General features: G+C 54.9%; 1 protein-coding gene across 3 annotated transcripts in view; it reads right to left on the minus strand.

Moving 5' to 3' along the window:
• Positions 1-230: 230 nt before the first annotated feature.
• PAXIP1 (PAX interacting protein 1) overlaps positions 231-24,994 on the minus strand; it is a 34,789-nt gene continuing 10,025 nt past the window's right edge. Inside the window, exons 5-21 of one of the 3 annotated variants that reach the window (XM_028132525.2) lie at positions 22,862-22,975; positions 20,438-21,046; positions 16,244-16,952; positions 15,752-15,846; positions 12,433-12,528; positions 11,579-11,716; positions 11,095-11,216; positions 10,479-10,663; positions 9,613-9,656; positions 7,687-7,757; positions 5,848-5,950; positions 4,463-4,631; positions 3,127-3,227; positions 2,014-2,148; positions 1,854-1,929; positions 1,713-1,773; positions 231-667 (exon numbers count right to left, since the gene is read on the minus strand). In XM_028132525.2, the coding sequence (XP_027988326.2) occupies positions 652-667; positions 1,713-1,773; positions 1,854-1,929; positions 2,014-2,148; positions 3,127-3,227; positions 4,463-4,631; positions 5,848-5,950; positions 7,687-7,757; positions 9,613-9,656; positions 10,479-10,663; positions 11,095-11,216; positions 11,579-11,716; positions 12,433-12,528; positions 15,752-15,846; positions 16,244-16,952; positions 20,438-21,046; positions 22,862-22,975 (2,844 nt within the window). In that variant the 3' untranslated portion in view covers positions 231-651. Of the gene's footprint in view, positions 668-1,712; positions 1,774-1,853; positions 1,930-2,013; positions 2,373-3,126; positions 3,228-4,462; positions 4,632-5,847; positions 5,951-7,686; positions 7,758-9,612; positions 9,657-10,478; positions 10,664-11,094; positions 11,217-11,578; positions 11,717-12,432; positions 12,529-15,751; positions 15,847-16,243; positions 16,953-20,410; positions 21,047-22,861; positions 22,976-24,994 lie in introns of those variants that run through there. The other 2 variants (XM_028132524.2, XM_054726672.1) reach the window with 2 other exon arrangements.

Raw genomic sequence — 24,994 nt, forward strand, 5'->3', positions numbered from 1 at the left:
GAGCAGACAGGGCAGAGCAGGGCGCTGGGTCGTGGAGAGTGGTTCCCGTGGGCGGGGCCGGGGGCACTGACTACTAATTTCTGTGAATGTCCCTCCCAGAAATATTCCCCAGGAGGAAATTTACTAGAAAATATTGTGCCTTGAGGTTAAAATTGATCCAGGTTAATGGAAATCACACACATTACGCAAGAAAGATGGAATCACAAAGGACCACTAAGTTCTAAGTAAAGATCAAAAGTACATTTATTTAAAATGTGGGCAAAATTCAATATAAAAGGACAGCATGTAAGGAGTAAAAACAATCGAAGTACAAAACACTTTGCATCTTCAAATCCATAATTTAGAGACAGCAGGTCCTATTTACAGCCCTTCGCCTGTAGCTCAGGCTCCATCAGTGCGAAACGTTTAAAAACCTGACAAAGGTTAATCGTAAGACCTTGATGGGGCTCTTAAAATCATTTAATACAAAACATAATTTATGTTCCTCAGTAAAATCACACATCTTCAAAGATGCAGCATAATGACACTGTTCTCCTGCTTTAACCGCTGGTCCCTACGGCAGCAGCTGGAAAACGACGGCTCGGGAGGGAGCAGAGGCTGGGCGCGGCCCACGGGACCCTGCGCTCTGCACCGGGCGCCACGGCAGAGGCGTCAGTGGAATTTATACGTGGGCGGCTGAGGAAAACAGCTTCCAGACAGGGCCCTGCCTCGGCTCGCTGCGTGCACCTCCCATTTCACCGCCGCTCGGCCCCTCCAGGGACGGGAGCACCCACACCAGGCTCACCAGGCTCACCTGCCCCACCGCTCGGCCCCTCCAGGGACGGGAGCACCCACACCAGGCTCACCTGCCCGCCGCTCGGCCCCTCCAGGGAAGGGAGCACCCACACCAGGCTCACCTGCCCACCGCTCGGCCCCTCCAGGGAAGGGAGCACCCCTCCAGGCTCACCTGCCCCACCGCTCGGCCCCTCCAGGGACGGGAGCACCCACACCAGGCTCACCTGCCCGCCGCTCGGCCCCTCCAGGGAAGGGAGCACCCACACCAGGCTCACCTGCCACGTGCACCAGCCTGCCAGCGGCCCAGTGGGGACCCGTGAAGCTACACAGGTGACCGAGCACAGCCCACACCTGCTCCCCACGGGGCACAGTGCACCAGGCTGCGTTCAGGCCACGGGATAAAAAGGCCCGAGTGACACCACCAAACCCCCAAATCACTTTGTTTTGTTAATCCTCACCTGAGGACATTTTCTCCGTTGACCTTTTTATTTTTTTAAGAGAGAGTGGAACGAAGGGAGGGAGTGGGAGAGAAAGACTGATGCGAGACACATCAGCTGGTTGCCTCCTGCACGCATCCAGACCAGGACCAGGGATCGAACTTGCATCCCCTTGACTGGGAGTTGAACCCAAGACCCTTTGGTGCGTGGGCTGGTGCTCTAACCACTGATCCACTGGTCAACACCCACCCCCCCACCCACACACACACACACACACACACTTTTCAGGCACGTCTTCCTTCTGAAAGTGAAGGCAGCACAACAGGCTCACCAACATGGATGTGAGTGGAGGAGTCTGGCACCGATGCGCACACTGAAAACAAGACGCAGACTGCCAGGTCCCTGGCCTCTCGTCCCTTCCCCTGGCTTGGGCCACGCCCTCCCGCTCGGACGGACCCCGCTGAGCAGCGCGGGGCTCTGCCCACGCCTCACAAAGGATATGACTCGTAGTCCAGCGTCTGCGTGAGCACCCCCGTGAGCACGAACTCCGCGTTGTGAACATCTGAAAGCAGCAAACGGCGCAGTGAGTGGAGGGGGGGGGGGGCCCACCCAGCACCCAGCACCCACGGGAGCAGCACGTACCGAGGCCTCGGGCAAAGTACTCCCGGCACAGGTGCAGGTCGTTCTCGCAGGAGATGAGGACGATCTCGGACAGACTCTGAGGGAGAAAGGGAGAGTCGGAGCCTGCACAGGGCGCAGGGCGCAGGGCGCAGGGCCCAGGCGGCGGCTCCCGGGGGCCCACCTTGTTCTGCTTGTGTTCCAGGAGCTTCCGGAAGGACGGGGGCCTGGACAGCACCTTTCCTCCCGCACACTCCACAATCGCTTTCATCGTCGACAGGCTGGGGCAGATCCCAGGAGTGATGTAAAAATATTTGGCCTAAAAGTAGAAACACGGGCTCGATGTTTTTCCAACGCTTTGACTTTCTAGAGCAAGCCGCTTTTCACAAACGCCCTCCCGATGATCCTGCCGGCCGCGCTGTCCCCGGCCGCGGGCCAGAGGGACGGGCCGCTGGGAGCTGAAGCACGTTCAGGTCGGGTCTGACCTTTGATCACAGGAAGTAACCAGAACTCACGGCCCTAAGACACGACGTCCTTTGGGACCTAAGTGAGAATAACAAACATTTTTCCCAATTTCTGTAACATTCTAATCAGCATCGTATTATCCACGATTGTCTGTTACTCAGGACAGGGCAGAGTCCTGCCTATGATCTACACGCCCCATGGACCCCAAACAAGCAGGAAGTGCCTGGCGGTGGAGGGTCACGCCCCAGCACCTGCTCCTCAGTGCACCACACACCACTGTGTTAAAGTACTCGTGGGAAAAACAAGCTGAGCATTTAGAAAAACCGGACTATTTTAAGTGAGACGCAGCTTAACTCACTATGCCAATCATTTCCGATTTCCCAGCTGGCTCCTTAACAAATGTAAAATCAGATGATCCTCATTAATTTACTTAGCCACTCTGACTCCAAAAATTCCAAACGGCTCTAAGCATCCTATTTAACAAATATTTAAAAACCGTTAGCCCGGATTGCTTAGGGGCAGTCAATTAATATTTTCTCAAGACTCCTCCGTTCTCCAACACGTTCAGTGGCAATAGAACTAACTACGGTTACAGCAGAAAAACCAACGGAAAAGTCTCGTGCCAGCTGGGCTACGCAAGAACGCCCTCTCTGAACCCAGGCACGTGACGAGGCCCGTCTCGGGCAGGTGTGCTCCTTCCGCGTGGCACCCACGCTCCAGAGCCGTGACAGCACCCTGGGCGCACACCCAGGAGGACCGGCCACAGGGTGCAGGCCTCCCCCCGAGGCCTCCCGTCTGCAGACGTAGGGGCTTTCCCTTCGCGTCACGTCACCTTGAAGAGCGGAGACACGTGTGCCCTCTTCAAGGACTCCTCCAGGCTGAAGGAGAACAGCACCTCGGCCTCGGCGTCCCGCAGCAGGTAGCTCTGTTCATCTGGAAAACAGGGCCGCGCTCAGCTCAGCGCCGCCCGCTGAGCTCCGTCCACCTGCAGGCCCCACTGGCAGACAGACAGGCTCCCCTCTCCCAGATCAGAGCTTATTAAGCCACGCCCCTCACCACGGCTCCGCCCTCCACACCCTCAGATGGGAGTGTGACAGCTGCAAACTCAGCACGTCCCTGCCGTGACGTGGCCACAGTGACCACGTCACTAGACTCAAGTAGTCAAATGGTATCGATTTACCAAAAACATATTTCCTTTAAGTACATGGAAGCACATAGCAATTTATAAAAGATAGTTTGTTTTTTATTAGTTCTCACCTAAGGGTGTTTTTATTTATTTTTAAGAGAGAGGGAGAGAGAGAGTAGCACTGATGTGAGAGAGAAACATTGATTGGCTGTCTCTTATACACACGGCAACCTAGGTATGTGCCCTGACCAGGAATCAAACCCACGACATTTTGGTGTATAGGAGGACGCTCCAACCAATTGAGCCACCCAGCCAGGGCCAAAGTGACTTTTTACAAAATCAGGTGCTTATACTTGTATATAAGAATTTCTGAATTAACCAATCAGACACAACCTTATGTGAGGTGACCAGTAAGATGTTTCTCTATTATATGGCCTATATATATGGTGCAAGACAGGGCATTCACATCGGACACTATTGTTGTGTTGGTTGTTGTCAATTTTTATTTGACAATCTAAGGGAAAAGAGGTCAGGGGCCCCGACTAGTCGGTGTTGGCATGTTTTAAAATCTCTTGCAGCTCATGGTTAAATATCGCTATTTTAAAACAATGCTTTAAAAATGTGACAATCACTCTTAGCCAGTTTGCTTGCCTGTGGCAAGAGCCATTGAATCACGAAGAAAGGCTGCAGTTTATCAACTGCTGGAAACACAGAATCGACCCAGCAGCCAATCACAGAGAGGCAAGCTGGAGGAAGACAGAACGTCCAAGCACGGGAGGCATTAAAAAGAAGAGTTCCGATGAAGTGAACAGGAACAGAGAGGCCTGCCGGTGGCCCGTCAGAGGCCCTGGTGACGGGAGGCACACTGAGTGAAGCATCTAAAACGTCCATTTCCAGGCACAAATGAAGCTGAGCCCCTCCGAGATGGAGAGCCATCTCCAAGGAGTGAGTGTGAGATGGAGACACGGACACTGAGTGAGAAAGAGGAGATGTTTGTTTTAATTGGGACAAAAACTAAAGCTGAGGTGCCGGCGCTGCTCACCAATGAACTTCTGGCACTTCAGGCTTTCGTCCAGCCACTCGGGCGTCACGATGTGCCTCACCACGGACACGGCCGTCAGGAACTTGACCGTGCGCGTCACCTTGCTGGCGATCAGGTGCGTGCACTTGTGCGCAGACTCGGCAATGTCGCCCCCAAGAATGTAGAGCTTCTGAAGGCAGAGACAGAGACGGGAGAGCAGGAGCTGCGTCACGTGGACAGAGCAACGCATCCGGGACAAGGCCTACGGTACAGCTCTCAGCCAGACACACAGCCGGCAGCCCCCCAGCCTGCGGCCCGCGGGAGAGGACGGCCCCCGGCCTGCGGGAGAGGACGGCCCCGGCCTGAGGGACAGGACGGCCCCCGGCCCGCGGGAGAGGACGGCCCCCGGCCCGCGGGAGAGGACGGCCCCGGCCTGCGGGGACAGGACGGCCCCCGGCCCGCGGGAGAGGACGGCCCCCGGCCTGCGGGAGAGGACGGCCCCCGGCCTGAGGGAGAGGACGGCCCCGGCCTGAGGGACAGGACGGCCCCCGGCCTGCGGGAGAGGACGGCCCCCGGCCCGCGGGAGAGGACGGCCCCCGGCCCGCGGGAGAGGACGGCCCCGGCCTGAGGGACAGGACGGCCCCCGGCCTGCGGGAGAGGACGGCCCCCGGCCTGAGGGACAGGACGGCCCCCGGCCTGCGGGAGAGGACGGCCCCCGGCCTGAGGGACAGGACGGCCCCCGGCCTGCGGGAGAGGACGGCCCCGGCCTGCGTGAGTGGTGGTGGAGCCCCCGGGCATTTCTGTGGTGGTTGCACACACACCAGGACCCAACCACATGGCCGTGCGGGCAAGAACGAGGCTCTCCTCGTGGTGAGTGCCCAGACTGCCTACCCTGAACTGCGTGGCCAGGAGACACAGGTAAGCTACCATCTCTATTTTAAAAATGATGGCATGAAAACTGACAAGACACAAACATATAAAAAATGGTCTCAATAACTGGACCAAGGTAAAAAAAATAAAATTATACTACATTTTAACAGCATTTATAATTGCTTCTTTTCCTTAAAAAAATGACAAACGAAATGTCTGAACACATCATGACACAGCCCGCCCCCCACAAGCTAGGAAAGCCAGTGTCACAGCCCTGGGCTATTTCAAAACGTTTATCTGAAATTTTTGTAAACACACAGGCCCGCATGGCCTCCAGCCAGGAACTACCCTGAGCAGATGGAGGTCCTGCGCAGGCCCGGAGGGGAGGACGTCCCTCGCACGGGGGCCGGGTGACCCTGGGCAGCGTGGCCGTACGAATGGCTGTGGTCGGTCACCTGAACCCGCCTCCCCGCAGAGAGGAGGTGGTGTCCTTGGCAGACGGAAGGACCGTGCAGCCCTGCGAGCAGGCGGCTCACCTTGACGTACTGCTGCACCTGCACAGGCTCGAACCCCGTGAACAGCACGGAAGGCGCCAGTTCGGGCGCTAACTTTTTAGTGGGAGGTGGTATGTCTTCAATTCTACAAAACACACAAAGCAGAAGGAAGGGTTATTGTTGGCTTTGAAAAGGTCTTTAAAGACGAGGGACTGGAGTGGCTTTAACGAGCACGACCGCTGTGAGTGTGCTTCTCCTCAAGGAAAGCTGCCAGGGGGTCCTTTCCCGCCACGGGGCTCACCTGCCCAGTCGCCCGGCACGCAGGCCCCACGCTCAGGCTCAAGGCCCCTGCCTCCGGGCCCTCCCTCCCAACTGAAAATGGCTTCACTGGCCCGAAAGAGCAGGTGCGCATTCAAGCTGGTCCCATCGCTGGTCCCGCCCACCTCCCCGGAGCCAGCCACTCCCGCCGGCCCCAAGCAGCACAGAGGCCCGCCCTGTACATTAAACCTCAGCCTTTTAATTGCCTTAAATTTTCCCAGTCCTAATTTTAGCTCATACTTAATAGAGACAGTCTAGGTAACAACAAATTTAAGTTTATTTGCGGGAAGGAGGGAGCGCTGAGGCGCAGGGAAAAGAAACTGGTGACGGCAACAGACCGCCAAGCAGCTAAACCACGTCCAGGCACAGTCTGGAAGGAGAGTTTTCTAGTCACGGATGGCAACACGCTGCCTCGACGGGCCTGCACTTGCCGTGCCTGAGGGCCGCCGGGCACTGGCTGCCCAGTCACCGAGTATGCTCACCCCGCTGCCCACCCCGCCGCCACCGCCACCGCCCCCCACCCACAAGGCACATGCCTTCCCTCCCGCCCCCCCACTCCCCAGGCGGCTGGGGTGCCACCATATCCTGGCAGTGCTGGTAAGGTGCTGCTTTTGAAGAACAAGATTCAACTGGTTTTTGTTTTTTTCATAAGAAAGAAAACAACAGCCTATTCACCATTTACCTCCAGCAACAAAGTGAGAAACATCACAATCAACCTGTGAATCAGTGAGCAGACCCTCTCATGTCCTATTCACGCTGAATACGTCAGGAGCATCCCCAACCGCCACCAGTTCTGAACAGCCCTGTCAAGCCCCCAGAGGGAGGGGTGACAGTACTGGAAGGTGACCTGTACCTGTGACAGCCCAGAAGGAGGTGTGACTGTACTGGAAGGTGTGACCTGTACCTGTGACGGCCCAGAGGGAGGTGTGAGCGTACCTGTGACGGCCCAGAGGGAGGTGTGAGCGTACCTGTGACGGCCCAGAGGGAGGTGTGAGCGTACCTGTGACGGCCCAGAGGGAGGTGTGAGTGTACCTGTGATGGCCCAGAGGGAGGTGTGAGCATACCTGTGACGGCCCAGAGGGAGGTGTGAGCATACCTGTGACGGCCCAGAGGGAGGTGTGAGCGTACCTGTGACTGCCCAGAGGGAGGTGTGAGTGTACCTGTGACGGCCCAGAGGGAGGTGTGAGCATACCTGTGATGGCCCAGAGGGAGGTGTGAGCGTACCTGTGACGGCCCAGAGGGAGGTGTGAGCATACCTGTGACGGCCCAGAGGGAGGTGTGAGTGTCCCTGTGACGGCCCAGAGGGAGGTGTGAGTGTCCCTGCGATGGCCCAGAGGGAGGTGTGAGTGTCCCTGTGACGGCCCAGAGGGAGGTGTGAGTGTCCCTGTGACGGCCCAGAGGGAGGTGTGAGCGTACCTGTGACAGCCCAGAGGGAGGTGTGAGCGTACCTGTGACAGCCCAGAGGGAGGTGTGAGCGTACCTGTGACAGCCCAGAAGGAGGTGTGACTGTACTGGAAGGTGTGACCTGTACCTGTGACGGCCCAGAGGGAGGTGTGAGCGTACCTGGCTCTCTTGGAAGAAGGCTGGACATTCGTTACTTCGTTCTGCTTCGGTTTGGTGGGTGGTCTTACAACCTGGAATTAAAATATGATTTCCTTTGATCAACTTCCCAATAATGCAGTGGCTTCCAAGAGCTCTAGGTCCATCAGGCGCAGCCCCCCTCCACCCGCCCCCCCCCCCCCCAGTCTCTGCAGGGCACGCCCCATCTCCCACAGGAGGCCTGGAGTGCAGCGCAGATGGCTTGCCCTGGGCCAACAGCATCAGGAGACACCAAGAACCTAAACCCTGTCACCTGCTATTGCTTCTCAGAACTCTCCTGTTTTCATTTTAAGTATTTCATCTTACATCCCACTGGGGACTTGGAAAACATACTCAATGCAATTACACATCATTTTTTAAAAACGTGGTATCCCCGCATCAGAAACCCCCTCTGAGGGCTCACCGCGATTGCAGGACAATCACAAGAGCGGCATTCCTGATGGGCCAGCGTGCCGGAACCGCCAGGCCCTGGCCTGGCAAGCAGCGCTGACACGGGGAAGGAGGCCCTGGTGGCAGCCCAGTGTCCCATACGTGGCCTCTGAATGCGGCCACTGTCCCATCACCCCTTCTTCATGTCTTAAATGCAGGGCTTCTTTTAAAAAGACACTCTGAACATCACCTCACTAACCACAGCCGCACTTGCCCACGTGGTGCCGACCTCTGCCCTCGACCTTGCTGATCACCCTCGGTACCGCACGCTGCACTTCCCACCGAATACACGCAGAGCTCCTAGAAAGACCTGGAACCTCCTAGCAGTTCCAGATGCGGAACCTGCAGGAAGGCTTAACTCCTTAGAAGACAACGACCCTCAACTCTCTACCCCCCAAGGTCAAATTTAATCTCCAAACTCCACTTGCTGGTAGCAAGGACAGAAACAGACCAGGGACCCACCACGGCACAGTGGCCTCCGCGGCGCTCAGCCTTAACACCGATGAAGCCGCGAAGGACCTGGGCCCGACGCCATCTCAGAGCTACGCCGAGAGGTTTGGGTGGGGCTTGCGAGGACCCGCGAAGCACCTGGGCCCGACGCCATCTCAGAGCTACGCCGAGAGGTTTGGGTGGGGCCTGTGGGGACCATGTTCATCGTAAAAGCCTCTATAACCTTTCTTTCATCTGCCTGAACGCTGAGAGTGTCTGCTTTTGCTGCACGTCAGAGCTGGTCGGTGTTATGAAAGTCACGTGACTAGCAGGTGGTCACAGCAGGAGGGAGCAGCCAGCAGCCCCCAGGCTCCCTCAGATCACGGCGTAGCACCGACACCCGCAAGCAGGCCCCGGCGGCACCACGCGTCCTGCCAAGAGCACTGTCTTCCTTCTGTTAGTGGGTGACGTGGCACAAACGCTCACCTCTGCACGGACAGTCACGGGGAATGCACATGCTAACATGTCTGTAAGCCTCAACCTTCCCATCACACTTCTACAGAGAACAGGCATGAGCAGTGACCCCCCACCGCCCCCACAGAGAAGCGGCAGTGGAGGGATTACAATGGCCACGTGGGAAACAGTCTGCGGACACCAATGCCTGCCCGGCACGGCCTTCCCAGCGAGGACAGGGCCCACGCGGACAGGGCTGCCCACCCGGAAGCAGCGCATCAGAGACCTCAACCCCCGGACGACCGCCTGGACACGAGAACACCGACCGCCCTGCAGCCATGAGGCTGGCCCCGAGGTTCTCGCTGCCGCCCCGCCCCCACCAAGGCGCTCGCTGCAGCACAGGGTGACCGGCGGTGCCACCGTCAGTGAGAAAGCAGAGCCGGGGACACTACACGTTCCTGACAGGGAGAGGACAGCCTTCACTGGCTGTCAGACAAGCTGCCGAGAGTGCAACCTGCAAAGGCAAAACCCTCCTGCACTCATGACGCGCGGCAGCCGGGGAGGCCCCACGTGACCTACCGTCAACAGCTCGGGCGACACCTTCAGCGGGACTCTCCACGCATCTAGAGAAGAAACACGTTCTTTTACCACCAGACGCCGTTCAAACAGCAGAGCCTCTGGAAGAGGGTTTCTGGGGTGGCGATCCCAGACCCCCAGGGGCACAGCAGACACGGAGGACGAGTGGAAGGACTGGGAGTCAGAAAGGCTTTCCTGCGGGGACGAGGGGCGGGTGCTCCAGGACAGCGCTTGCTGTCCAGCCCGCTGTGCGTGTCCAGCACGAGGCCATGAGGCCTCGGCCCGGCTGTCAGAGCGGCACCCCACCCCCCTCTGGGACCAGGCTGGCCTCTAACAGACCGCGGTGCCCAGGGGCTCCCGCACGGCGCTGCGCGCGGGCACCGGCAGGAAGGGCCGCAGTCCTCACAGCGGAAGTCACGGGAGGCGGACGAGGGCTGGAGAGCTGTGCCCTGTGAAGGTGCTGAACACGGCACGCCACGGCCTCTTCGTGAGCCAGCGCCCGGAGCAGAGTGCCCGTTTCTCTGAGTGAGTTCAGTTCAGCGATGCGGGAATACTGGGGCGTGACCCCTGCGATGGGTCCCCACCAGGGGCTGAGGAGCAGCAAGCGTGCACCCCGACCTGATGCAACCAAGTCAGCCCAAGGCGACGACACAGCAGATGTGGGCTCAACACGTGACACAGGGCACGTGTCAGGGCTGGAGTCTCTCAGGACCTCGCTACCCGCCTGAGACAGGCCAGCCAGGCTCCCGCGTCTCTTCCCATCTCGAAGGGCCTCTGGGAGAAGGTGGAAGCGCGGAGGAGACAGGAGCAGGACTGACCGGACGGAGGAGGGTGCACACAGGCCACTCCACCTCTGCGGAGCCACTCACCCAGCAGATTGACCACGAGGTGCGGGCTGGGGGCGAAGGGGTCGGGCAGATTGAACGCTGTGTAGCGGCTGCACTGGACCTGCCGCAGAGCCTCGAAGTTCCCCAGCAGAATGTCCCCGAGCCACTGCGCGTTCACGCAGGGGATCCTCCACTCTTTGGCTTTTTCATACTTTAAACCAGTTGGCCTATTTTGGTGGAGAGAACACAGTGATTAAATGGTAAAGCTGTCTACTGTTCAAATGACTATTTTCAACGAAAGCCGGTAAAAACACCTCATTGGTCAGGAAGGGCAGGGACATCTCAGCAAAGCTGAGGGAGCCCTGCTGGCCAACAGGTGTCACGTCCCTTAGCGTGCCCTGGGCCACGGGACATCACCACTGTCCCACATCTCCGTGTGCTGTGGCAACTAAGTAGCTCGCAGCTCCCTGACCCGCCCACTCTCCTCAGGCGCTCCCCGCACCTGCACACACGATCCCGAGTGTCCCTGTCACTCTTGTGCCACACTCTGACCTCCACACCCACGTTCCCCAAAAGTGGCATCACCGAGGAGCACAGAGCTGCGCAGACAGCCCGCGCCCTGTACGTCCAAGGTGCCTGGGCTCCCCGGCGCGCTTACTCTTTACAGATGAGGACCGTGTTGCTGCGGCACAGGTAGCCCGTGTATTTGGCCCCTGCCAGGTAGGCCATTAACTTCAGGTCATCTCTGTCACCGTCAACAAATCCAGTCACAGAAATAATCTAAGGGAAAGAGCAAACACAGTAAAATACGATTTAACACAAGAACTCTTTTTCTACGTTTCAGTTGTTTTATGTGGACATACGTGTTTGCACTCTTTCTTTGGAATTATGGGAGATACCGGGCATGTGACTATCAGTTCTTTACACCCCTTACTGACCCGTTCTGATGATTTGGGTGGAGAACAACTTTTGATAAAGTCCTGCCCCACAGTGGTCACTTCTTGTGCAAGACATGGGGTTTATTTCGGAATTGTAATCAGTGCACAAAGATTCTGCAGAATCAGGCAAACATCCCCTACGTGAGGGAGACGCTGACTGGGCCCGAGCCTGACCCCAAGGTTCACAGACAGACGCTGCCTTACGTGCTGGGAGCAGGGCCTGCCCCCGGGGGGGAAGGCCACGGGGAAGTGCAGGGCGCGGCGTGGGGGCAGCATCTTCTTCCTCTTGAGCACGGTGTTGAGCCAGTGCGCCGTGACGCACCGCTTCCGCTCCCTGAGGGCCTGCGACGGGAACAGGGGGTCAGTGGGCTGTCACTGCTGGGCTACACTAACTGAGGTGGCAAAGCTACAGCCCCCACTGGAAAGAACAGAATTCCATGATGTTTAACTCTCAGTTCACTAAAAGAACTAGTTTTAATGCCACTCGAAAGGATGGCAACAAACCTGAGCACCTGCCGTGGGGGTGAAAGCTACAAATCTTATCACACCTGGGGCTAACTTCATAGAATGAGGAACATTTATGATCATGAAAATTAAATTCCCCACAAGAACACAGAGGCCCCCACGTACAACTTAAGAAAAATGGGACTGCCGTCTAACAAGACCCCAGGCAAAGTCCCCACGTATTTCTACATGGCGGCGGCGGGGGGGGGGGGGGGGGCGGGGGGGGAACGTGATCAGGACATGGCTCTACTCTTCAGAACGGCCTGCTGGAGGTCATTGTCACGGACGCAGTACCGTGGGTCTGGTACAAACAAGGGCCTCTTTCAGGAAAGAGAGGGAAGCTCTGGGAGGCGTGTACAGCCTGGCCCTGGGACAGTCCCTCAGGAGGAGGGCGTCCTGGTGCCGCCCACCACGTGCTCACAGCACCCTTACCACCCTGAGCCTCCTCGCTCTCTCCTAGCGCCAGGGCATGCAAGTTACCTCCCACAAAGGGCATGAGCGTTACCCTCAGAGGTAGAGAAGTCCTCCCCGGGCCCGGGGGGCTGCGGGCTCACCTGCGCGAACATCCCGCTGACCTGGCTCTCACAGAGCAGGTGTGTGCAGCGGCTGGAGAGCGTGGGGTCCACTGCGCCGCCGTGCGCCTGGATGATCTGCACGAGACCAGGCACAGTCAGCGTCACACGCAGAACAGGGAGAGTTGTAATTCAAACTACACAGCTCTTCAAAGAACCACCATGTGTTTATAGTTTATTCCCCCAAAGTATAAAGGTCCGTGTCAATTACATTCATGGACCTTTCCACTGAGCCCGATGACACAAAAACAGACTCCACGCTCAGTTCATCTGACTTTCCAGAGGAAGGAGAAGAGGGAATGCTCCCGACAGACATTCTGACAAGCTCATTCTGTCGTGGGACTGCCCTGTGCACGGTAGGGGTTAGTGGCACCCCGACCTCTACCCATGGGGTACCAACAGTATTCCCCCAGTTGTGACAGCTAAAAATGTCTACAGAGTCCTGGTCAGCATTGTTCCATGGTTAGAACACCGGCCCTCGGACCAAAGGATCACAGGTTCAATTCCCGGTCAAGGGCATGTACCTGGGTTGCAGGTTTGATTCCTGGTTGGGGCATGTGTGGGAGGCAACCAATCAATGTGTCTCTCTCACATCAATGTTTCTCTCCCCACCCTCCCTTCCACTCTCTCAAAAAATCAATTTAAAAAAACAAAAAATGTTTGTAGCCGAAACCGGTTTGGCTCAGTGGATAGAGCGTCGGCCTGCGGACTCCAGGGTCCCAGGTTCGATTCCGGTCAAGGGCATGTACCTTGGTTGCAGGCACATCCCCAGTAGGGGGTGTGCAAGAGGCAGCTGATCCATGTTTCTCTCTCATCCATGTTTCTAACTCTCTATCCCTCTCTCTTCCTCTCTGTAAAAAATCAATAAAATATATTTAAAAACAAAACAATGTTTGCAGATGCTGCCAAGTGTCCCCTGGGGTGCGGAGTCACCTGTTAAGAACCATTATTCTAAAGAGGGAGTAGGGATGGAATCAGAAAGAAGTTAGTGAATACCAAAACCTATTTTGTTATTTATTTAATACTTTTAAATTGCTTTTTTGATAGAGAGAAAGGGAAAGAGAGATAAAAACATTGCTGAGAGGGGCACATCAATCAGCTGCCTCCTGCACGCCCGCTCCCGGGGATCAAGCCTGCAACCCGGGCATGTGCCCTGACCGGGAATCAAAGCCAGGACCTCTTGGTCCATGGGACGAAGCTCAATCACTGAGCCACACCAGCCAGGCACCAAAATTTATTTTTAAAAACAGATTCAGCTTTTGGGACGAGGACACTGCTCTGTACCCTGGCTGTGGTGGTTACGTGGTCCTCAGCTTTTGTCAAAACTCAAAGAGCTGCTGCACGCTAAGAGGGCTGCCCCACAGAACACTCCGCTTCACTTCCTGTTTCGGAAATTTAGCTATTTTATATCAATTCACGCAGTTTAATAAGGCACATGACAGAGAGCCTGTTTCCCCTGCACAGCACCCACGTCACACTGATAACGAATGACCAATGTGCTCTAATAGGGTTTGTGCTGTCTTCCTGCGTCAGGCGTCACCTGCCGATCGACCACCTCCTGCCCCCATCTCCTCACCCCCCGCCCCCGAGCCTCCAGTCCAGAACCTAGAGTCACTCTGTGGTGCTGGTGCTGGGTTCCCTCCTGCAGCAGCTGTCGCCGCCCTGCCCTCCCACTTGCCTATCTTAGTTCCTCTTTCATGCCCAACTCCTCAAACAAAGGTAAGGGGATGGCTTTAAATATGTCCCCACACGCTCTTTCCAACCTGGACCTGGTTCCCACAACCAGCGTGGAACTGACCCGTGGGACTCATGATGAAGCTAGGATACCTGGCTCCGCCTGCTGTCCAGGTGACAGCCAGGAGCAGCGCGGCGACCTGAGGCCGCGTCATCTCCTCGCACCGTTCTCACTGGTGCTGTGCTCCTGGATCGCTGTCCTGTCCCGTGTCCTCGTCCAGCTAGTCTACCTGGGACCCCTTCCCACCCGGTCAGGCCCCATTCCCGGCTGCCCGTCTTCCTAAAACAAGCACGTGGGAGGTATGCTGTTTGACTGTGAGGTCTGAGTACACCTTATCCCACCGTCCCCTTCAACTGGCCGGCTCTGCACTGCTCCGGACTGGAAACCGACCTGGCGACGCCCTCCGACTACCCGACTCCGTCTGTCCAAAGCACTCTCTGCTTCTCACCTCCCCGCTGCTCCACAGCTCTCTCCTCTCCTTCGTCTGGAGACACGCTCTCCAGTTGTGAGCTATATTTTTTAACTGTGTTCTTGCCCTCACCTCCTTTTCCCAAACTGCTCTGATTTCACAGTGGACCTCTTGGACAATCTTGGACCCTTAACACTTGTGTGTCATGGCACTGGACAAGGAAGATGTGCCCTGGCCTTTGCAGCCGCCTCCCCGCTCACCCCCACCTTTCCTCCTGGAAGCCCCACCCTGAGGACTGTGCCCTTTCCTGCGGCCTGTCCCTCCCTCTCTGCAGCGGTATGCCTGCCTGTGCTGCTGCCCCGCCCCGCCCGTGCCCCTCCCTGCACCTCCTCGCGGTCTGTAAATGTGGCCGTCTCTCCAACTGCTTTAGTTTCCTCGCTCTGTTTGTTCATCAGCACCCCGCAGGTCCTGCCACATGCCTGGGGCACCGCAGGGCCTAAGCACCACCATGCTTACGGGGAGCAAATGCAACAGGTTTCTGGAGCCACTTCAACTCATCTCTCAAAAACTTCTCAGCGCAGTTCTGATTTGTGGCACTGCAAAACACGGTACTTTTCTCTTCTTTAAAGGCCACCGTGCAACACAATAAATGGGCTGCAGCCCACAGCTTAGTAAGGCACATGACAGAAAACCGTGTCCCACGCACAGCACCCACGTCACACTGACAATGACCAATGCGCTCCCACACGTGCAACACAGTAAATGGGCTGCAGCCCACAGCGCAGCGCCCGCCGTGCCCGGAGCCAGGATTTTCTAGCGCCTCTGCAGATGGAAGTGATCAAGGCCGAGAGGCTGGCAGGCCCTATCCCATGTCACCAAAACCTGATCTTCGTCCCACACCCCCAGTTACAGAGGCAAGTCTGCCCCTCAGGATCCCAAAGTTGAAAAGACCCTAGGAGTGAGAAGGCCAGCACTCCCCTTACAGCTAAGCAAGCTGAAGCCCAGAAAGTGACCTGCCCGAGGCGAGAATGCGAATGACAAAGCCCAAAACACACTGGGAGCACAGCAGGAGCGCTCAGTGAGGGCGGCCAGAGGAAGGACGCTGGGGAGGGAGCACCTCCTGGTGCAAAGCTCGCTTCTCCCAGGCACAGCCTCACCCTTTTCCAGGTGGCCAGCAGCTGTTTATCGGACATCTGCTCTGGGTAATCCGCAATGGCAAACACACACCCCAGCAAGAAGCCTTCTTCTGGAACTAGAATAGAATTGTACGGGAAAAACACAATTAAAGCCCAGGAACACGTGTGCACAGAAACGTCAGAAGCCCGTCTTGCTGAGTTCAACTTGAATTTATGACGTGCGTCACGATGACCTGGACAGTTTACCCGGGGAACTGAATACTCTGAGGCAGTCCCAGTGGCAGCCTGGCACTCTACGGACACCAACGTTCACGTGCGTGTCTGACGTCCCGACTACAGACAGTGTGCCTGCTCCACCACCAGCTCTATCTTTTGTCAGGGCCGATGCACGGCCCCATGTGTAAGAATTACTTTGATGTGAATCCTTACCCACCCTCAAGCACTCTCCAAGCATTTATGCAAGTGCAAGACGGTCAGGAGAAAGAAAGAAAGAAACACATCGACATTACTAACTCTCCACTGCTGGGTCGTGTCCGAAGAGCGGCTGCTGAGGCTGCTGCTGAGGCAGGTGAGGCTGCTGAGGCAGGTGAGGCTGCTGGGGCAGGTGAGGCTGCTGGGGCAGGTGAGGCTGCTGGGGCAGGTGAGGCTGCTGAGGCAGGTGAGGCTGCTGGGGCAGGTGAGGCTGCTGGGGCAGGTGAGGCTGCTGGGGCAGGTGTGGCTGCTGAGGCTGCAGGGGCGGAGCCTGGTGCTGCGAAGCCTGGTGCTGCAGCATCTGTGGCGTCTGACTCAGGTGCTGTGCTGCGTGCGTCTGCATCTGCTGCTGGTGGTGCAGGCGCTGCAGCTGCTGCTGCTGTAACTGTGCCAGCTGTTGTTGCTGCAGCTGGTGCAGCTGGTGCTGCAGAGCATGATGCTGCTGCTGCAGGGGCTGGAGCTGCTGCGGACGGTGAGGCTGCGGCTGTGGGAACGGGTGTGGAGGGACTGGCTGGGGCTGCGGGAACGTGTGTGGCGACTGCTGTGGAATCTGCGGCGGCTGCTGGAGCTGCATGATCTGCTGGGGTGGCAGGTGCAGGATGGGGTGCTGCGGTGGCTGCTGGGACAGCTGTGGCTCCGGAGGCACTTTCACTTGGCTGAAGAGCACTGCACTGGTGTTCGCGTGGCCCTGTTGGCTGTGATTCACCTGCTGCTCAATGTGTTTTGTAGGTGCTGAAAGGGACTGTAAGATCTAGAAAACAAGAATGAGGCAGTCACCCACCGTTCCTGAAACGTATTAACGTCAACTAAGAATGACAGTGTATTTACTTACACGGCCCTTTAATATTCACCTAACTGGCAACAAGCTGCAAACCAGTGGAAGTCTCAGGAACACAGCCTTTTCCTTTATATTATTTAAAAAACATCACCAACTTCAATAAAGCAAGGACCGTATTTTTCTGTGTATAAGACACACCCATGTATAAGATGCCCCCCCCCCCTTTCCAACCCAAAATTAAGAAATCAATATTTTAAACATTTTGCTGGTTTTCCTCTTAAGGTCTTCCTTTTTGGCATCTTAAGGAGTTGTTCTTCCTGTTTTCTCCACTGTCTGATCATACACTCCGTGGGAGGAGGTCCAAATTGTCTCTCTGCAGCTCTATTTCCATGCTCTTTTGCACAGCTGATTACATTCAGTTTGAATTTTGCAGAGTAAGACAATCGTTCCCCGGTATTTAACTTTTTATTTTTTGACATCTGTATGTGCCCAGAACACTGGTCCCTGTTGCACTCTCCACCTCCAATTACAGCATCAGCTGACGTCAGTACAATAAGGCTTGTGATTGGAGGAAGCCTGTTTGACAAGGTATGGGCAGCTGCGCACCCTCATGGCTCCCTCCTCGGCTGACTTCCATGTATAAGACGCCCCTTGATTTCGGTCTAACGATTTCAGGAAAAAAGTGTCTTATACACGGAAAAATACGGTAAGTGAAGTCACCAAGAGCTAAAACCCGAGCAAGTAAACGAATAAGCTACAGAACTGAAGCTGACAAATCTAAGCCCCACCTGGCTGATGTGTTTACAGAGCCCAGCCTGAGGGCAGCAAACACCAGGCAGAGGGCAAGTGGCGCTCTGCCCTGCTTCCTTCTCGGGCCGCTGGCCAGGCTGCCCCAGACCTTCCCTACCTGAGCAAGGCTCAGGCACCCCAGCCAGACTCAGCTCCCTCACACCTCCTTCCCACAGCTACCGACAAAGAAGGGGTCCCGTGAAGAGTCCGACGTGACGACCACCTCCCCCTGAGAGCACCGTGTGAGCCTCCCCAGACCACAGCCCCCAGCAGGATGTCAGCCCCTCACGTGCGGTCACTGCTCTGAGGGACAGGAAAACACTGCCACGCTGCCAACAATTTTAATAATGTCAAGAACTTTCCATACGTAACTGCCATTCTTTATTAAATCACTTAATATAGAAGGTATTATGATACATGCCACATGGCTCCTAATCATTAAAAATGTGCAATTTAAACAGGATTTTGATGGTTAGCCATGTTTCTTCAACTCCCTGATCCAATTTTATATTAAACATGTCTTGTATCTCTAACATGTCAGAAATTCATTTTCATCACATCCAGCAGCAAAATGACCTAATATTTCTACACAGCTGAGAAACTCAGAAAATTCCTGCCACCGGCGTCGGGGGATCAAACCCTCGCGCAGCCTGGACGGGTCCCCTTAGGGAAGGCACCCAGCCGGGGAGTCGTCCCTTAACATCCTACCTGCAGAGATGTGCCCTACTCGCTGCTGGAGTCACCTCATTAAAACAACACCTTTTTCTCTACGTCCAAGTATAAATGTAGGGAACTTCATGATTTGGGCAAATAAATAACATTTTTTTTAAATTGTTTGGACCAAATTGAACGTGTCAGGCAGAGTGTGACCTGCCAGCAAAGTCACCATACCTCCAAAATTGCTAGCGGAACACGCGAGCTCTGAACACACCTGCTCACCTCCCTGCCTGGCCCGGGTTCAAGGTGGGCACCTGCTTTACGCTGAGCATGGTCACCATGGCCACCCGCAGGCTGGGCTCTAACCAGGGCAGCAGTGCAGGCCCGGAGTCTCTATCCACAGCTCCAGCCCCACTAGCCTCCTTGAACCCGTGGCCCCACCTTGCCTCGCTCCCAGCAACTCCGGAGCCCGCCTCCCAGCGCCCTGAGAATCACGCACTATCCACTGCTCACTGCTCAAGCCCAGGGAGGGAGGGAGGGAAAGGACATTTTTCAATGCCTGTCTAACCAATACAGACTTAAAACCCACCACCGCCATCACAGCTGTGGCCCTGTGACTTCTAACAGGAAGTGTGGATCTGGCCACCAAACCAAGCCCCAGGCCTCCTCAGACACAGCGCACTCCCCGTGTGGGCCAGGCAGACCCACGCAGAACCCACTCCCTCGCTCATGTCACCGCGTTCCCGTTTCCCTGACTTCCTTCTCTCACAACCCAGGGAATCACGGTCCTTCCATCTTCACAGGTGTGGATCCTTGGTGCGAATGCTCTGTCCTCGGGCTTCTGGGGCTGAAGCCCCGCTTACGGCACCTCCTCCTGAGGCCCCCTGACCACCACAGCCGTAACAGCCTTCCTCCCCAGCTGTCAGTGTGGCCCCTTACTGTCTCAACACCCAGACCCGTCGGAAGCCCTTCTGCTCAGAGCTGCCTGCTGTCTGTCTTCACCTAAAACAAGAGCAGGGGACTTGCCTGTCTTGTTTACCATTTGTCTCCATGCTCACAGAAATGCAAGCAGGCCTGATATACCTCCCAACTACCACCGGGTTAAACTGAAAAACATCTACTAAAACCCTTAAGGTCCAGTCTACACCAGCAAGCTGCAATCACAAAACTGTAAACAGAGATGAAGGCCCTTCGAGGAGTGGATGGGAGGATGCTTATCCAGGTGAAGCTCATCACGAGAAGGGGCAGAGCAGCTGGCAGAGTGCACCCCTTTTGTGGTCCAGCTAACCTCAAGCCAAACAGGAGGAGACCTTTCCTGCAGGAGAGCGGGCACCTGAGCCTGGTCCTGTCGGCCAGGTGGCGCCTTCGCCTCCACGCATGCCTGACACTGAAATACATACACACACACAACAGACTCAAGTTCTCACACAAGTACATACCGCAAGTGTGTCAATTGTTCTGAAAAAGCAAAACTGATAAATGACACTTGCAACAGACTGAGATCCAATCAGAAAATCCCAGATTCTTGTTTTAAAGGAGTGACTTACGTAAGTCAGACAGAGAAAGACAAATACCGTATAATTTCACTTATGTGGAATCTAAAGAACAAAACAAACATGGAGGGGTCAATGGGGGGGGGGGGGGAAGGGGACTCAGTAATACCTTCAACAATAAAGGTAAGTTTCTAAAAAACAAAACAAATGATAAACTCATAGACACAGAGAACAGACTAAAGGCTGCAGAGAGAGGTGGGGGGGGGGGGGGGAGGTGACAGACTGAGAAGGACAGAATGGTGGTTGCCGGACAGTCACAGGAGTGCAGTCAGCAATGTGTGGTAACTGTGGTGCCGGGGGGGCTGGGAATATCGGGGGTACTACGTAAACACAGTCTAACCCTGTGCTGTGCACCGGAAGCCCATACAAAATCACAGCGAAAGTAAAGTGTAGATGAAAAAAGTGAGTGAATGAACTTGAAGAAAGACTCACGTGGGCCACGCTGGACGGCCTGCTCACCTGCTGACCGTCGGCGCTGCCAGGGATGCTTCTCAGCGTCCGCACGGCGGGGCTCCAGGCGGCCAGCATGTCTGACCTCTCAGAACTCTGGAGATTCGGTCCCGAGGTCATCAGGCCCCCACGGCTGTCGGGAGGCAGGATGCCCCCGGGGACGGGCGGCACGTTGGCACACAGGTTGATCAGGCCGGGCTCCTTGCCCGTGGGCAGCCTGCGCTTCGCCGCCGACACCTGGGGGACCTCCGCGGGGGTCCAGTTCAGGTTTCTCTCTTGCTTCTCAGGGGATGAGTCTGAGGAATCGTCAAACATCAGCTCCCCCTTAGCTTTCTCAGGGTTTGACTTGGGAGAGAACTGCTGGTCCCCTGAAGGGGACCCTTCCTGAGAACTGACAGGGCTCGACTTGTCATCCGTACTGCCCTCATTCGGGGAGCCGTGCTCCTCATTGTCTACCTCCTCCTCCTCCTCTTCCTCCTCCTCCTCCTCTTCATAAACGATTAGGCGAGGGTGATAAAATGCTTCATCCTTTTTGGTTTTCTCAGATATGCAATCCAGGACCCAGTCGGGGGTCACGATTTTGATACTTGCTCTCCGCAGGGCACACTCGTACTTCTCCTAGGACAGAGCAGCACAGACAGCGGTCAGCCGCACCATGCCCGACCCTGCATTCCCGCTCAGCACTGAGGGCCCGCTCCTCTCCTGCAGGGGCTGAGCCCAAGCGAACCCTGTCCGGGGGCCAGGACAGTCTCATCCAGAGACTGTTTATTATAAAGGGTGTTTCAGACACAAGAGCAGAGCTAGGAATCCTACGGACACTCTCAAGAAGGAAGTGAATGTCTGCCATCTAATCTAGTTTCACTGGCACAAGCCTATGACTGTGGGGGGGTGTGCAGGACACCAGGGGACCCGGGAACGCTCTCCTCACTGTTCTCTAGTGCTTCCCGAGCTCACTACTGAGACCCAGAGGACGCATGTCTCTGCCTGATGAGAAGGCAACGTGCCCCGGTGCTGAGCGGCATGGGTAGGATTATACGGGGTCTACGAGGGGAGGGCCCAGGGAGAGCCTCCTTGCCGGGCATCGGACCGCAGTCAGAGGCAAACACCGGCTGAGGAGCCCGTGGGGGCAGGGACAGCAGAGGGCTCTCCGACTGGCCAGGGTGCACAATGACCAGAGGACAGAGGAAGGCAGTGGACATTTAAACAAGAGTAATGTGACCAGTCTGTAAAGACGTCAGTTAACCAGCATCTCACCTGCCTGCTTCTAAAGACAAACTAGCTATTAAAGTGATTTATTCTAAGCCAAAAATCATACTGATACAAACAGAACCCCCACTATTTAACCAAAGCATGCTACTTTCCTCTTACATTTTTACACAAAATACAAGTTTTTACTTAGATTTTAAGATTCCTATGTTGAATTTTCACAGAAAAAGTTTCTTCTTGGATTGTGTGGCTGGTTAAGTCACAACCAAACTTGTTGGTGTCCAGTTCCTTTTCTCGCCAGGACACTGGCAGGACCAGGAACCACCGCTCAGTGCAGAGGTGACAGGGCCCCCTGCGCTACGGGCTCTGCCGCCTCCCCTCCCCTCCTCCTGCGGCAGGCACTCAGATGAAACACTGAGGCATAAGGACTGGAGGAAGGGCAGTTACGTGACTTGTCTGCTATGAACACTGCACTTGATTCTCGGTCACACGCCGCTGTGCATGGAGGGACAGGTGTGAGTTCCACAGCAAAGCACACTGGGATGTCAGTGTGCCCGGCTCCCTGGGAGGGGGCTCAGCAGGTTGCAGGGGTCCTCGCCAGGCTCTGATTTAAAGGGCCAGGACGGGCACAGTCTGCATTCCCACAAGTCCCCAGGGAGGCCGCTGCTGCGGATGTGGGGTGACCTGGGGCCCCACCAGTGTTTAGGGATGAGAGCCCTGTGCTTACCAAGATAAACATGGCTTCACATCTTCTAGATCATATATGAAAAGTCACTAAATGTGTGCTGGTAATTACGCTTGGGACAAGGCCATTTTAAAAACTGTGACAAGGACTAAAATACAGGGTGTCCCAAAAAAATGTATACACACTCAGGCTGCCAATTATAATTCCAATGGGTTAATCTGAAAAGAAAGAGACATCAATTGAGAGCTACCAGCTGTTTTGGGGTACACGCTGTATATATTTTCACAAATGACAATGAACTTACGTTTTATTGGACTTGAAAGGAAACTCCAGAGATTCAAAACACTTTTCTATATGCTCCATGAAATAACTCAAAATTTCTTTGTATGCAGAAGTCACATCTGGCTCCAAATGAAACTTATAATCACCTCACCTCCTTTGTGGAATAAAGCTGGGCATAAACAACATACGCTAACCTAATCAGCGTTGACGAATGGAAACCTGGGGGACACAGGAAAGGCGCACGTACAGGAAGCGCTTACCCCCTTCGGCTCCGGCACGACCAGGTGTGTGCACCTCTTGTTGAGGCTCAGCTGGCAGGCTCCCCCGTAGAAGGTCAGCAGGGCCCACAGCGCGCTCCTGTCTTCAGGTGACACCTGGTGAATCCGAAACAGGGCGCGTGTCACACATTTGGTCTTGGCATGTCTGTTTACATGGTGACAAATAACAGCTCCGCTTTATCTACATTTCTCCCTTAAATGAAATTAACCCGCTATCAGTGAGAAAACCTGACAAGCTTTTTGCTATTTGTTCATAGTGGTAAGAAGCTGCAGTCCTGCATCAGTTTTACAGGCATCACTTTTTCTGCTTTGTCACCAAATGAATAAGAAAACACTAGTCCACACTCCACCATCCAACTGAGTCACTAGCAAAGCATTTAAACAAGAGCAGCATCAACATCATATTCAAGACGCTCCTCAGTCACAACGGGTAACAAAAGCTAATTATGAAAGGGGTAAAATAAAGACACAAACACGGTGGTTTGCAAACACAGGGGAAAACATGAATTCTATTTAGCACAGAAAGAGAAGCAAGACCAGCCTCACCGGACAGCGCCATGCTTCTGAGGGGGAAGCAGGCTCCAGCTCGCAGCTGGGGCTGTGAACAGGCCCCGGCTGCCAACAGGCAGCTCCCTTCCCGCCTGCCTACTGGGCTCCGGACCTGCCGCTGCCAGCGCCTGCCCCTCACCCTCCCGGCCGGCTTCGAGAAGCAGGTAAGGAAACAAAGTCACAAAAACTGGCAGCCAATAATCGGAAAAGCTGGCTCTGACACCCGGTCTGTCTGAGCCCAGACAACCTTTCCCCGCTGCTCTATGGGCTTCTTTCTCGAAGGGCAGTTACTGCCAAAAATAATTTCTAAAAATTAAAACTTCAGAGTCTGAAAGACAAACATTTAAGAAAAATAAAGGTGTTGGTGTTAATTCTAAAGTATCACTGACCACTTCAACCTTTTCTAGATAATTTGTTATAAATGGAGGATTATGATTAAGAATTCTGAACCGTGTCAAGTTAATTTTTAAAAAGTATTGGTAAACTGCATTTTTTCCTTTTAATTGCTATTATTCAGCTTTCCAAAAATCTAATATTTTACATCTACTCTCATCCATTTTACATAGAAGTCTAGAAATTATTTTACATTCCACATTGCTCTGTGAATACTACAAGAACACATCAATTTTATAGAACCATTATTTTGCATCTGTTTAACTTAGTAAACCAATGTGACATTTCAGAAAATTGGATCAAAAGATTATTTTCATTAGAGGTTTTCACAAAAACATCTTGGAGAGTAAGATTTAATTATAACACAACAAAGGTTACTCCTGAATCATTACATAATCTTTACTAAAGTGAAATTAAAAACATAACCTAGATGTGCCTTTACTACAAAGACTTGGCCACACGTGGCCTCGGTGAGGTATTACTTCTGTTGTACTGAATGCAGTAATTCTAACCGCAGCCCTGCTTGGCCCAAGTCCTGCGCCTGACCTCACGTGGCCTCGAGGGATGCAGTGGCATGCTGGGGAAAGAGCCGCGGGAGGAGGAGGGAGACCTGGTCAGACACGGGACCTCAGAAACCACCCTGTCACCTGGGACAAGCCCGGTGAGCAGCACTCGGCAGCCAGAGTCAGAGTGAAAGGACTCAACCCCCACCGGGCATTCACCACATCTGTGCCCGCACGCTTGCAACGAAGAAGGCTCTTTCTTTCCCCACCAAAATGTTCACACTAGCGGGAACGGATTATGGGGACATTTTTATTTTTTATACTTTTCTGTATTTTCCCAATTTTATAACTGGGGAAAAGTACTTTTTTTTTTAAAGCAACTTTCTAAACTCAAATCTACCAACTCCACTAATGAAGCTGGGTGTCTGCTCAGTGCCTTCAGGCTAAAACTCAAAACAGGTGAACATGTGTCTCCGGCCCTCCCTGACCTGTCTGGCTGCGAGGGCCTCTTCCTCTTGGTACTGCGCCCACACAGGCGCCCACCCTGACTACGGAACGAAGCAACACTCTCCGCCACACCTGCCGTCCCCATGCCCGCCCCCCCTCGCTCCCACCCCTCGAGGAGGTGCTCGGCTGCCGCTGCCCTGGCCCCACAGCAAGCTGCTCACAG

The sequence above is a fragment of the Eptesicus fuscus genome, chromosome 14 (assembly GCF_027574615.1).
Source record: "Eptesicus fuscus isolate TK198812 chromosome 14, DD_ASM_mEF_20220401, whole genome shotgun sequence".
Classification (NCBI taxonomy): domain Eukaryota; kingdom Metazoa; phylum Chordata; class Mammalia; order Chiroptera; family Vespertilionidae; genus Eptesicus; species Eptesicus fuscus.